Raw genomic sequence first — 15,267 nt, 5'->3', positions numbered from 1 at the left:
AAAGTTTACACGTTTCGTTCGAACCGTGCAGGATTATGTGGAAACTCTGCCCAGAATTATAAAAAAAAAATGATTCTGAGGATACTGAGAAATGCTGCTAATGGTTTTATGAGAATTTTTCCATAGTTTTCCGTGAATCAATGTTTAGAATTTTATAAGAATCAAGCATTTGTGATTGTATTCTGTACAACTAATCAAGCCTTTTCCCATTATATTTAAGCTTGATTAAAGTTCATATTTTGATATCAGATATTGAAGAACGTCACGGAAGTGTGTTCTTGTAATTGTGATAAAATTATGTTGTTTTTAAAAAGTATTATTTCTCAATATGAACCTAAAATTGAACTTCAAAAGCTAGATTTATGTGTGAAATTATTTTAACGTTTATTAACTTCTAAGAATAATGCTACCAGAATTTCTCTTATTATCAAAATTTGAAATTCGATCATTTGGAATGATTCATGAAATAATGGAAATTTATAAGAATTGAAAACTAACGTAATGAAAAACCATACCAAAATATGAGCTTGAAATTCAATAGAAAGTTTTAATTATGATCCTTGGTATGTTCTAACTATAAATTAATAGTCAACGGGCCAGATATGAAAAGATACTTCAAACTCTTCGCGGATCGCACAAAATGACGCCGTGGATCGTACTTTAAGCATCCCCGGTTTAGTTATTTAGTGAGAAATAAACATTCTTCTTGAAACTGCTGCTGATATTTTTTTAGTATTCTTGAATAACTTCACTCATAAACTTCTTCAAGGATACCTCCAAAAATTCCTATTTTCTGGCCTTTTTCTCTAAAAACCTTGATGAAATTCAACCATCCGAGATACCACTGAAAACTCCTCCTAGAACTCTTAAAAAAAACCACAATTCTTCATTTTGGCCGGTTTACAGCAAACTTATTATTTTATGATCAGTCTGAGAAATTCGACTAGAAACAGCTAATATTATACAAGGATCCTTATAAGGACTAGCCCAGATTTTTTTTTTTTAAATTTGATCATTTAACCAGGAACACCTCTAAGCAATGTGTTAAGCTGGAATACCCTGAGAAATTGCTCGAAAACAGATTCTTCTTAGAATTTGTTGACCCAAAAAGTACTCCAAAAACTCTTATAAATAATGCGGAATATTCCAAAAGTTTTTCCGGAAACATAATTAAAGGAAAGGTATCAGAAAAATCTTATATATGTGGTATAGTTTGGTTTCATACAGAAATTACATCTAAATAGTTTTGTATTTATTTTTCCAGGAGGTAATTCTCTGATTTCATCCAATTATTCATACATGAATTATTCCAGAGAAGCATTAGAAATAATTTTATTCATTTTTATGAACTTTTACCAGTTTTATATGTACTTGCTTCAGTTTTTAAAACATTTACGTATGAACGACTTGAAGAATTCAATGGATATTTTCCAACTTATTGCTTCTTGGGTTCCATAAGTTCTTGGATAAATCCTTGAAGGAGTTCCGCAATACATTACTAGAGAATTTTTAGGAGGAATTTCTTGATAAACACATGGATGAGTTTTCGAAACATTCTTTGGAAGAATTGTGAATCAACCTTCATCCAGCCAACACACTTTTCACATGCTGAAAAGCGCACTAAAATGTGTATGACTTCTTTGTTTCTCGATCGATTTTATTGATATTTTAACTTCCCGAAAAACTCTTCTAGATTATGGCCCGGTAAATTTGGTTATATGGTTCAAGTGGTTCTGAAATTATTCCGTATTGTCTTGGGGTCCCGAAATTGGCCGAATCATCCATTCAAAGTATATCTCCAAACCCAGATGAGCTTGAATGTTGGTGTCTTCGGCAAAGTTGTTCAGCAGTTTAAGGACTATCTGTCAATAACGAAACGAATTGAGAATTTATTCGATTGGTGACGCTAGTATCATTTTTTTTTTTCAATCCTATATCTCAACATCCTGATGAGCTAGAAGGTTGGTGTCTGATGGGCAAAACGACTCTTTTATGTGAACGGATTCGATCCGAATCTTTCAGTTTAGTGAATCAGATCTTTTGAACGGTTCAGTGGGTCAGCGGCTCGTATAGGAAGAGTGAACTGAACCTAGCGGGCGGATCCAACGGTTATTTCCGTTCTTTTGTTTCTCATTCTTCGTACAATTTTCTCAAAAAACACACGATACAATCGGACACGGACACGATAATCGGCCGATTTCCCCAACCCGAACCAAACACAAGATGCAAAACTATGTTGTTTGCAGTTCAAGTGAACACTTTCTCTCTTTATTTTTCGTTTGCCTGTAGTGTAAGTGAGCGGAGCAACTTTGTCTGCCTCTGCTGAGAGCGCTGAAAGCATGGAGAGGCAACAAACTGTGCTTGCATGTGTGGCGTAGCGCGCAATGCAAGGCACGTCTCAAGCGTTTTAGTAAAGCCGAGATACAAACGAAAAATAATATGAGAAAAGAGTCAGTTCGTTCTTTTTATGGGTCACTTGTTATCTGATACGTTGCATGACTGCTGTTCGAATGAACTGACTCTTTCAATTGAGTAATTCGGTTCTTTTAAACGTCTCTGTTTCATTTTGACCTTCTCTAGTGTTTACGGCAAAATTGTTCAGTAGATCAAGAGCTATCTGGCAATAGCAAAACTAATTGAGAATTTATCCGTTATGTGGCGCTACGAACAAGATTTCTTCAATCTTCTATACCTGAAGATCCTGATGAGCTAGAATGTTGATGTCTTTGGCAAAGTTGTTGTCAAGGGCTTTCTGGCAATAACAAAACTTATTAGGAATTTATTCTCTAGTTGGCTGTAGTAACATTTTTACTTCAATATTCCGATAAGTTAAAATGATGGTGCCTTCGACAAAGTTGTTAAGTAGATTAAGGGTTAGTAACAAATTCTGTTATGAATCTCGAGATCCTGATAAGCTAGTTTAACTTGAGGGTGGCTTCTTTCACGGAGTGACAACACTTGTTTACTAGTTACGATCCAAGTATAAACATTGATCAGCAGGTTTATTCAGTGCTCTTTTATAGTCGCAGAGCGACACTCACACGAGTATTAAAGTTCATTGTGGTAACTCATTAACGGGGGGGGTTTGGTCCATAAGACCGAAAAGCCTACAATTCTTCCCCCTCTAGTTATAAGCAATTTCATTTAATTTCAATAATATACATAGTCAGAGTTTTTCTTGGAATGCTTGAGTCTTTTCGATCGCCAAACAGGTGTGTCCACGTTCTTGCGCTTTCTCGATAAGCTTGCATCGTTCAGACTCAAAGGTAAGGTAGAAGATTGGACGGGTGCACGGTAAATGCATGATTCCGCAGCAAAACCGTAAAAATCTTCTTCTTCTGACTCGATTTGTTCTGCATTGGTTGTGCTGGCTGGGTCTGGGTCATGTTTACGATCCGGCGCGTCCCGATCGAACAACACCGGGACAAAATTCCGATCAGAACAGTTCTCCACCAATCGAAGTTGTTGCCGGTGTGCGGATAGCAGACGACCACCAAAAGATATCTGGAAAATGTTGGTAGATAAATTCTTAATAAACTTTACTCTTACCCAGCGACGTATGTCTGTAGGGTTGTAGTTTTTGTAGTAAACAGGATCACCTGCAGTCAGTTTGATTAAAGGGTCATGTGCAGGTATAACTGTTCTTTTCTGACTGTTAGTTTTGTCATGCTTTGGAATAGTTAGCTGTTTTTTATAATGTAATTTTGGGTTAATTAGATCCAAATCTGTTTTTGGCTTGAAACAGAAGACTCGTTCTGAAGGAAAATCACCGTTGTCTAGGCAAGTGTTTCTGTAATTAAACAAGAAATTGTAGATCCTTTCCTCTGTGTCCAAAGATTGTAATTGCGGGTCAAGTAAGTACTTTTTAAACACTTCCTTTATCAGTCTTACCATCCTTTCTGCTTGTCCGTTGCTCTGTGGATTATAAGGCGGGCTCTTAAGCACTTTGATACCTTGGTTTTCCAGAAATTTGATGAATGGAGTTGAATTGAAAGGAGGACCTCCGTCAGTAACCACGACATCTGGGAATCCAAATCTAGCAAATAATGCAGTGAATTTTCTTATCACCTTTTTGCTGTCTGTCCCATGTGGCATCAGCTCTAATTCTAACCATTTAGAATTACTATCAACTATAATTAAAAATAATTTTTGTTGAAAATAGAAAAAATCAGCATGCAGACGACTGAATGGTCGGGTAGTCGGGATCCATTCGTTGGAGGTTTTTGGTTTTTGTTCAATGTACATTTCGTTGCAAGTTCGACACGCTTTAACGTGACTCTCAATATCCTTGTTTAAACCAAACCAATATACACTCCTTCGCGCTAGTTGTTTCATTTTATGTGTTTCTGTGTGATTCTTGTGCAACATTTTAAGAATTGTTTGTTGCATTGTGCGCGGTATGAGTATTCTGTCTTGGAATAAAATGCACCCATCAACTATTTCAAGATCTTGATAGTGTGTATGAACGTCTTTAAATTCTGGTTTAGGTTTGTTCGGCCAGCCAAAAATTATGAAGGATTGAATTTGCTGAAGAAAATTATCTTTCAATGTTTCACTGGCTATTTGTTGATAATCGGCTGGGAAATCTGAAGAAAAATTCAAGTTTTTTATGTATTCCCTTTGCAACGATTTTGGAACCTCAATAGGTAGAGGGAATCGGGAACAAAAATCCGCGTTTCCCATTTTAGAAGAGGGTCGATACACAATATCAAAATCGTATATCGAAAGTTCCAATACATAGCGTTGAAGTCGTGTTACGTACATAGAGTTACGCCCTTCTTTTCCGAAAATACCAATGAGTGGTTTATGGTCGGTGTATACCGTAAATTTTTGTCCATACAAAAATTTATGGAACTTTTTCATTGTACTTACTACCGCCAAAGCTTCCAAATGTATTATCGGATACTTTCGTTGTGCGTCATTCAATGAAAATGACGTAAATGAAATTGGTTTTTCAACACCATCAATTTCATGGGCAATCACTCCTCCAAGTCCGTAACTTGAAGCGTCAGAAACTACTACCACTGGTTTCTTAGGATCGAAAAGTTCCAAAAGGTTTGAACACAAAAGGTATGTTTTACATTCGTCAAAAGTTTTCTGACATTCATGGGACCAAACAAAACGAGCATCTTTTTTAAGTAATTTATGGAGACAGTTTAAACGAGATGACAAATGTGGAATGAATTTTCCGTAAAAGTTCAAAAGTCCTAGGAAAGCTTTCAGTTCAGACACATTTTGGGGAGCTTTCGCTGCACGGATAGTGTCTACTTTTTCTTGACACGGCATAAGACCTTTATCGGAAACTACATGCCCAAGATAAGGTAAAGAATCTACAAAAAAATTGCATTTGCTAAGATTCACCTTTAGAAAGCCTGTCTAGAACTAAGTAAAGATTTTTTTTGCAATCTTCAAAATCAACTCCTGCAATTAGAACGTCATCTTGATAACAAACTACCAAAGGTAAACCGCTCAAAATTTGGTCCATGATCTTTTGAAATATTGACGCACTGGAAGATGCACCCTGAGGCAGTCTATTGTATTGATAAAGACCTTTAAGGGTGTTGATCACCATGAACTTTTGGGATTTTTTTTGACAATTTCAATTGAGTGTAAACTCCAGCAAGGTCTAAAGAACAAAATACCTTAGCTCCTGCCAAAGATGCAAAAAGATCTTGAGCATTTGGCAATGGGTAGGTATTTGCAACAATGAGCTTATTTATTGACACTTTGCAGTCGATTACTAAGCGGATATCCTGGTTCTTTTTAACTACTACCACGACTGGAGAAGCCCACTCGCTCGCCTCTATGGGTGTAATTACTCCATCTTTCTCCAAAGCATCAATGTGATCAATAACCTTTTGTCTCAGTCTCAAAGGCACTTCATAGGCCTTTTTGAAAATGGGTCTATCTTCCTTCAGAATCAAATCTCCTTCAAAACCAACAATTGGATCTAGGAAAGTTTTCTTAAAAATATGATCAAACTTACGCTTCACATCTTCAACAGTATTTTCGATTAGATTTTCCGGAATTTTGTTGACTCTTTCATTAGAAAAAGGCAGACGCCATTCTGGAAAGAAAACATCCAGCCATTTTCTTCCAAGAAGAGGGACAATTCTACGCAACCGCTTGGCGCATTTCAACACAACTAGCTCCAGTTGATGCTCTCGAATGCCATTTAACTGGACTGTAACTCGAACGCATCCTAAAACTTCCAAACTCGCTCCATCTACTACTACAAGCCTGTTATCATACCGTTCCAGAGATAAATTTCCAAAGTAATCAAGAAAATCTCGCTCATCAATGACGCTGACTGCAGAACCGCAGTCGACTTCCATACGCATTTCCACTTGTTCAACTATTGGTTTTACAAAACATGGCTCATTCCTACGATTGACCGATGTAATTTTCATGCAGTTTTCCTCAGATTCGGAATCGTCATCTTTTGGATCTTCTCTCAGGCGTTTGAAGTAATCCGAAGTGCTGGGAATTTGAACTGGAGGAGCATCAACGAATTTAACATGCAACTTTTTCTGTTTCTTTAGTTCATAGCAATACTTTTTAGTGTGGCCCTTTTTGTTGCAATAGTTACAATAAAATGACTTCCTTGGAGTTGGTGATGATCTACTGCGGCTTCTGCTATGACTATTGCTAAAATTTCTATTGTTCCTACTTCTTCTTTCCTTGCTCCTGGATCGACTGAAACTGTAAACCTTCCGCTTGTTGTCATCAATCTTAGCAACAACTGTTAAGTTATTACCGTTCATCATCCTGGTTCGAACGCCCGCGGATTCTCGGTTTACGATGAGCTTTTCTGCTTTGGCCAACGTTAAATCCTCCTCTTCTATTAATCTCTGTTGAATTTGCTTATCCTGGACCCCCATTACTAGCTTATCTCTGATAGCTGTTTCCTTGAAAGCGCCAAATTCGCAGCTTTCCGCCTGGAGCTTGACCCTTAATATAAAATCTTCAGCAGCCTCTGATTCACTTTGAATCATATTGTAAAATTTATAGCGCTGAAACATGTCAGTTTCTGCTTTATCAAAACGTCTTTTTAAAGAGTCAATCATTGCGTCATAGGTCAACGTCGCAAGGTCAACGCCAGGATGCAACAGTTTAAGTTCACTATAAGTCTCTCGACCACATAGCCCAAGAAAATAAGCTAGCTTTTCTTCCTCTGGAATTTTATTGATCTTGAAGATCCATTCAATTTGCTCCACCAACTGCTCCACATAAGCTTCGATTGCACCAATCAGCGGCATATTTAGCACTTCTGATTGAAAATAATTAGAAAAAAAAACAACAGAGAAAAAATCTCAAAAATTGGAGCAAATTTCCAGCAAGAAAATCAATAAAATAAAACAAAACACATACCTTATTTTCAACGCTGTACAACCGACCAAAAAATACAGGCTCAGTCCAATCAGCAGCACAACTTCTCCACAACAGCAACAGTAACAGCAACAGCACACCAGCAGGCAGCACCAAAAACAGCCCAAAAATCCGTCACTTATTCAGCCGCAGCCCAAATATGCTCCACACAGCTTGGTATAAACAACCGCCGTTTCTTCCAAACTCCACGATCGATTCGTTTGCTGCCTTTGCAAAAGAGTTGGCCGGTAAATAACTACACCAAACCTGCCGGGCAAACAAAACAATCGAAAAATCACTCCGTCTTGTTGACAAAACACTGCCAACCATTCACAAAATACGCGATGGCCATACCACGATAGCAACACAACAGGTAACAAAAAGCCTAACACCGCAAACAAAATTAGCAGCTGGCTGTTACACTGTTACTCACCAGCACACGACGAACTTTCTGTTTCTCAACGCCGCGCAAATACTAGCGAACCGCAAACTGCCAATTACTAGGCACTAATCACTCGAAATCACAATAATTTTCCAAAGATTTATCCTCGTACGCCACTTTAACTTGAGGGTGGATTCCTTCACGGAGTGACAACACTTGTTTACTAGTTACGATCCAAGTATAAACATTGATCAGCTGGTTTATTCAGTGCTCTTTTATAGTCGCAGAGCGACACTCACACGAGTATTAAAGTTCATTGTGGTAACTCATTAACGGGGGGGTTTGGTCCATAAGACCGAAAAGCCTACAATTCTTCCCCCTCTAGTTATAAGCAATTTCATTTAATTTCAATAATATACATAGTCAGAAAAGCCGAAAAGCCTACAACTAGTATTCGGCAAAGTTAACAAGCAGATCAAAGGCGGTGAAAAATATAATGCTAGGTAGCTCCAGTTTGTATTCGGCAAAGTTGTTGACAGTATTTTAAAAATATTAGATTCTCATACCTTATGCCCGAGATTATTCATGCTTGAGTTGTAGCTTACGCAGCTCAACAGCCACAATAATATACATGAGTTGCATTTTCAATTTCACTTATTGCCTTTTTTCGTAGTTTTTTCCACTCAAAGTCTTACTCTTTGTTCTTCTGCTAGAAATATAACGAACCTTTCTAGTGTAAACAACAATATTGAGGTTTGGCAAATTTTCGATGTGTTTTACGATTGAATCATATTTGAAGGCATGAGTGTAAACAAGTGAAAGACACCGAGGTGAACTAGCCTCAAGCTGAAATTCTTGTTAATAAAGATAATAATAATAATAATAACTAATAATAATTGTCATCAAAATGGAAAGCGTGAGTTTTTGAGGTAGAAAGCTGCACAAACTTTCATCCGGTATATGCTGCTTGTAACAAATTATATCCAATCTTCTGTATCTGAAGATCCTAAATGCTAGAAACCTGTTTTTTTATCTATCAAACAATGCAGAGCCTCAATATCTGTCTGATAGTGATGAAATTGATCAAATTTTTGTTTCCCAGATGTTACTAGTGGTGATTCTAGAGAACTTATTTTTATTCAAGAACATGATAAGCAAGAAGGATGACATGGATGGAAAAGGGTTATGAAAAGGGTCTGCGTGATCTGTGAAGATTTATTTCAAAAATTGTAACCTTCTGAGTTATTGGTAGCTTCGTTTGTAGAGTGCCCTTCTAGCATACAAGAGTTCTGGGTTTGAATCTCAGCCGAGCACGTAAATTTTTTCATATTTTCACCCATAATTTTTCCATCTTTGCCACGCGTAATGAGTTAATCAATTCAATAATCATGCGGATTGGATTACCGAACTTCTCAATATTTGTTTCTATATAAGAAGGTTAGCTTTTCGGAAAATAATTTCGGAGGGCTGAAAATGCTTTGTGAAGCCCAAGTAGAACGATTCGTTTTTGCATCGGCCAAGAAATTTTCATTTTCGCGCGTTTTTGCGTCACAGAATATTTTTTCCTGTTTTTGCGCGTCTTGCTGGGCAGTGCTTCGTGAAGCAAGCTTACTCGTTACTCACTTAGCCCTTACGCTTTAGACGTTTTGGTGACAAAATTGAAGAGCTTTGGAGCTCCCCTGTCAACAATGGCCCATCAATCGGTGAGCTCGTTCCATGCTTCTATTTCAAATCTTTATCGTAAAAACGGCATGAATGTTGAATATTTATTTATCATTAAATAATTATTAGTTCGACATTTCAAGTGTCGGCGTACTATTGTGTAGCTGCTAAATCCTTCCCACTAACAAAAACTCCTTCCCGTGACAACCATAAAGATGCAGAGGTATACTCGGTCTTTAGTAACAATGGATGTCACACTAACATGTCTTTCCTTCCCCGATGATCGTAAGGACTTGGCCGGCGCCGTTATTGACTTTATACTATTTGAAATTTTCGAAATTACACACTGAAGATGGTAAGCTACTCCTAGGCTCCATCTGTTGGTTCCTTTTGCAATTTCGATTATTCTGATCAATCACGGAGTAGCAACTACGAATTGTAGGTCATCAATACTCATGATCATGCTAAATTTACATCAAATTTATTTCTTTATGATCATTCTAAGAAATTCCACTAGTAACTGCTAATAATATTCCAAGCATTCTTACAGGATGCACCTCAGATTCGTTTTAGGATTTTTTCAGGAATTGCAATAAGAGCATCTCCAAACATTGTCTTAAACAGGAATTCCCTAATGAATAGCCTGAGATTATTCTTTAAATTTAATCTTAGAATTATCTCTGGAATTCTTTTAAGGACTTCCTAAAAAAAAATACCGAAAGTTCCTATAAAAAATTCCAAAATTTTCAATATTTTCTTTGGAAAATTAATTGAAAAAAATTATCAAAAATATCTTAAGTGATATGATTTGGTTTCATGATTTCCATCTAAAATCTATTACATTTATTTGTCCAGGAGTAAAACCTGTGATATCTCTAGGAAAAGATCTTATATTTTTTCTCAGGATGCCTCTTAATATTCAAACAAGACTTATTCCAGACAAGCATTGAGAATAATTTCAGATCTTTTAAGCGAAGTCTAATGCTTACTTCAGGTTTTTAATAATTTATGTATTAATACCTCTAAGAATTCAAAGGAATATTTTCAACATATTTATTCTTAGGTTCCACAAGTTCCTACAAAGGGATATTTTTGGAGCAGTTTCTAAAAACATTTCCGTAATGAAAACCTGAAGGTCGTTGACACAGAAGTCAATTTAGACAAAATGAGATGTAAAATTGTGAAAAATAATTGAATTGTTCTGGTGGGCTTCGATCCCACGACTCCCAATACGCTAGACTGGGCGTGTTAACCAACTACGCCACAAAACGGGTAACGTTTCTACAGCGCAATCGGTCAACCTGAAACCAAAGTTGTGAAGCAAAATATGGGGTCGTGACGGATTTCGCGTATATCGCAGTAAACCGAATATTTGTAATCTCTCACAAAAATAAGTAAACGATGAAAGGAACATTTAAAAATGCGGTAGTTGGACAGCATAACAATCCAAGCGTTTGTCACGATAACAACTGTCATCAAAGTAACAAAAACAATTGCTTCCCGATGTTAAAAACGCAAACCAAGGAAAAGTTCATAAAGTTTATAAGTCTCTAGTCAAGAATCTACAGCAAATGTCTGGCGACCAGCGAGCAAGCAACCAGGTCGAAGGATGATGTCCATCAATGTCTCATGCAATAAGGGTGCAAAATTTGTATACAGTTAGCGATTGTTTTCATGAAGTTCGTGAACAAATTTTTGAGGTCTCTTTAGACTCCTAGAGTCTAAATTATCGGTTCATAGAACTTATGATGCAAATTTATTGACATATTTCAATGAACTCTTCCGAGTCTGATCAGAATTTGAGACAAAACGGTATGAATGAAACTGAAATCGTTTTCCTAATATTTACGTTGAAAGGGCGATATAAACATTATCTAAGTAGTAAATCAATGTTTGCCGGCTTCCCTTCGATCAGTGATAAGTGACCTAATCGATTTGTTATCTAACATCAGCCTTAACGGCATGTACATGTACATTGACCCTACAAGCATAACTGTCCCATATGGATCTGTTAAAGTGATATTTTTATCAACAAAATATCTAACACTTTAAATGAATGAAATGTGGAAATTGAATGGAAAGCTATATGGGAAGAAGGGCGGTTCAAAATTCAAAAATGTTTGAGAATCCCATCTCCCATATGTTTCTTACCATCCTTACCATAAAAATAGAGTTCTGTGAAATTTTCAGCTTTCTAGGTGGCCTAAAGACAATGTTGGTTTATATGGAAATTACTATGGAGAAATTTTGAGATATGTTCCAAACACGCTAGAACTATAATGTAAGTACAAACTAGTATCCCATAGTAAAGACTCATTCTTCAAATCATAATAAAGAAATTTGTTTAAGAGAGCAATTTAATCCGACGAATAGCAGAAGAGATATTTATGAGTTTCATTATTTTGCTTGATATGGGATTATAGCCCTGCAAACATGTACAAAAATCCCAAACAAAATTAACTCAAAAGGGATTTGCTTCTTCAGCAACATCCTTCATTAAGGTTTGAAGAAAGAGTTTTCAATATGGAATGATAAGTTTCTACTTACATTACAGTACTAGCGTGTTTGGAACATTTCTCAAAATGTCTCCATAGTAATTTCCATATAAACCTTCATTGTCTTTGGGCCACCTTCAAACAACCACCTAGAAAGCTGAAAATTTCACAGAACACTATTTTTATGGTGAGGATGGTAAAGAGCATATGGGAGATTGGATTTTTAAACATTTTTAAAATTTGAACCGCCCTAATGGGACAGTTGTGCTTTTATGCGAAGAACAGTGCTATCTTATCTGGAATTCAGTTAATCAATCAGCGTGATATATTGATAAAGCACGGTTAATAAACTGTAAACCCAATGCTTCTATAATAACAACTTGTAAGTTGGCGTAAGGTGCACGTTTTTTAAGCTGTAGTACCATGTTTTGGAAGAGAATTTTAAAATTCCGCACTTGTCAGCAACTTGCTCTCGTAATTGAAGGACAAGATGATCAGCACGTGATGAAATATATTGAACTTCATTTACGTGTACCCTGAACAGCCACTTCGAATGTGACTTGCAGTCACGTTATTGGAACATACATTAGGTATGAGTTCATCAGCAGAACAAATAATAATGTGATTGAGTACACATGACAAATTTTTTAGAAGTTAATGAATTAATGTAAAACTTAAGCTCAACACTGGTTGCTCATGCAGTATAGTCTAATCAGTTATATATTTATAGCAAACCTAACTTGATATTGACAAATCGTAGAACTATGCGTCTGTGCGATTGCGTAGGTACCAGCAGAAAGGTTGCTTAAGTATGGTACGAGTTCACTTCGTTAGTGATATTTGGAATATAATGTTAAATAAGTACAAATTGTTGCATTTTTTTATAAGTTCTGCATTCAATAAAGACTCTTTCTATTTCAGACAAAACCTGCACCAAAGGATGTGGCATGCAATGGTGCGACGGCTACGGAATGCTGGTGCTTCTGCTCGGCTTCATCTACTTGGGTCTAGTCTACTTCCACATCCTGAAACCTCTTCTGCGGAAGCCTTTCAAACAGTCCATCGTCAAGCCGCTGGGCACGTTCTGCCGACAGTTGTTCGATAGTCTGTGAGTATTGCCCTGAATTCTATATTTCCGTACCATTATTCTAATTTTCATTAATCCGATAGATACGCCAAGCTGATAGCGGTCGGACTGGTCATAATAGCGTTCGCTCTGTTCTGCTACTTCGAAACCAGGGACGAACCGGAAAGGCTGATGTCGCTCATCGGTATGGTTACGCTGTTCTGCCTAGCCTTCCTCGTCTCCAAACATCCCACGAAGATCAACTACCGTCCGGTGGTGCTCGGAGTAACGTTCCAGTTCCTTCTTGGACTGTTTTGCATCCGATGGGAGGTTGGCCGAAGTATTTTCAGCTGCATCGGGGACAAAGTGGCCACATTCCTGAACTACTCAGCGGAGGGTGCTTCCTTCGTCTACGGGGACTTCATCGTTCGCAAGGAGGGCGTGTTCGCCTTTGCCGTGCTATCTGTGATATACTTCTTCAGCTTCTTCATCTCGATTCTGTACTACTTGGGAGCGATGCAATGGGTGGTTCTGAAGCTGGGATGGATCCTTCAATCGATTCTGGGAACAACGGTTTGTGAGAGTGTGATTGCAGCGGCAAACATCTTCCTTGGTATGAGTGAATCGCCACTGCTGATTCGGCCCTACATCAAGGATTTGACCCATTCGGAGGTGCACTCGGTGATGACCTCCGGGTTCGCAACCGTATCCGGTACAGTACTGGCAGCTTATATTTCGTTTGGCGCCCAACCAGCCCATCTAATCACTGCCAGCGTAATGGCAGCACCTGCAGCTCTCTGCTTCGCAAAGTTGATCTACCCAGAGACAGAGGAGAGCAAAACTCGATCGGATAACATTCAGATGGAGAAATCGTAAGTACTCATCACGCTGACAGTCGACAGTTTGTCTCCAAATATACGTTTCAGACCGGACTCTTCCGTTTTGGACGCGGCTTCAAACGGAGCAAACACTGCCACTGCCCTTGTCTTGGGCATCATCGCCAATCTGATCGCGTTCGTGTCGTTCATCGCGTTCCTCAACGGTGTCCTCGGATGGTTGGGTGAACTTGTAGGATGGGAAGATGTCTCGCTGGAGAATATCTTCGGTACCGTGTTCCGACCGCTGGCGTTCGTAATGGGTGTGCCATGGGACGAAAGCTACTACGTAGGTAAACTGATAGGTATCAAGACCATTGTCAACGAGTTTGTAGCCTATCAGAAGCTTGGCGAGTTCATCGAGGGAAAATTCCTCTCAGCGCGATCGGCCGCCATCGCAACATACGCCATTTGTGGATTCGCCAATCCCAGCTCAATGGGCATCATGATCGGAACACTGAGTGCGATGGTTCCCGACAAACGAGCGGTCATTACGTCGGTTGCCTTCCGGGCGTTCATCACCGGATCGATTGTGTGCTTCATGACTGCCAGCATAGGAGGTATTTATTATATGCCATTGACTGATACGTCGGGTTCAAACTGATCTTCCTCTTATCGTTACAGGCTTACTGATGGATGCAAAAATCTTCAACAACTTCGGATAAGCATTCGCTCAAGAGCCACTCGATGACTAAACTAAACAGACCAAATACCTCCCAGTACTCAAGCCATATCGTTCCGTTAGAAGCATGTCGTTGCAGATTTTAGCAAGCGTGGTATCTTTGTCTATCATCGTGTTTTTAACGATTGACGGTTTGCATTAACAAGCTGTACTTAGAACCTTTGTTTTGAGTCGTCACTCCTAGCAAGGAAAGGATAACTTATTATGTATGTAGTATTGAAAAGATAGGTGCAATTTTAGAGTATGATGAGAAGAATGTTTTAATTGTAGTGTCCCAAGAGAGTATAAAAGTAACATGCTGTTTGTGAATGTCAGTACAAAAAATGTAAATAAACCACTATTCGGAAACAATAATTGAGCTTTAGAATCATACTCAGTCAATTTTCGTTGTATATCACTTGTAAGCTTCTGATGGGCAGATATCTTAACACGTGCATCCCGACACCTCACGAGTTTCCCGGATGTGAGTTGAAAGACTTATGCGCCACTCAAGTCATACCGAGATTGGCATCGGTACCGTACGTCTTCCTTTGTTTGCGCGAAGTATTACCATCACCAGGTAGTGCTCAGAGTCGATGCTGCACGATTGGTCCTGACGTCGATAACGCCGTTTGGTATAGTGAAATTTTGGTGTAACTGTTGTGCCATCATCAGGTAAGACCGGCTCCAGAGGCACGTTCCTCTCGATTTGGGAGATTTGTGCCATCGTCATATGTATCAACTCTATATTATCACTT

General features: G+C 38.3%; 1 protein-coding gene across 2 annotated transcripts in view; it reads left to right on the top strand.

Annotated features, from left to right (window-relative positions):
* The window catches only part of LOC5565228 (solute carrier family 28 member 3), a 28,706-nt gene extending 13,822 nt beyond the window's left edge, over positions 1 to 14,884 (top strand). For both annotated transcript variants that reach the window (XM_021841294.1, XM_021841293.1), the window contains 4 exons: positions 12,829 to 13,015; positions 13,078 to 13,845; positions 13,900 to 14,408; positions 14,473 to 14,884. In XM_021841294.1, coding sequence (XP_021696986.1) covers positions 12,829 to 13,015; positions 13,078 to 13,845; positions 13,900 to 14,408; positions 14,473 to 14,513 — 1,505 coding nt within the window. In that variant the 3' untranslated portion in view covers positions 14,514 to 14,884. The remainder of the gene's footprint in view (positions 1 to 12,828; positions 13,016 to 13,077; positions 13,846 to 13,899; positions 14,409 to 14,472) is intronic.
* The last annotated feature ends 383 nt before the right edge of the window (positions 14,885 to 15,267 follow it).

Source organism: Aedes aegypti, chromosome 2 (genome assembly GCF_002204515.2).
Source record: "Aedes aegypti strain LVP_AGWG chromosome 2, AaegL5.0 Primary Assembly, whole genome shotgun sequence".
Classification (NCBI taxonomy): Eukaryota; Metazoa; Arthropoda; class Insecta; order Diptera; family Culicidae; genus Aedes; species Aedes aegypti.
The sequence above is the reverse complement of the archived record's forward strand: the minus strand, read 5'-3'. Positions and strand labels throughout refer to the sequence as shown.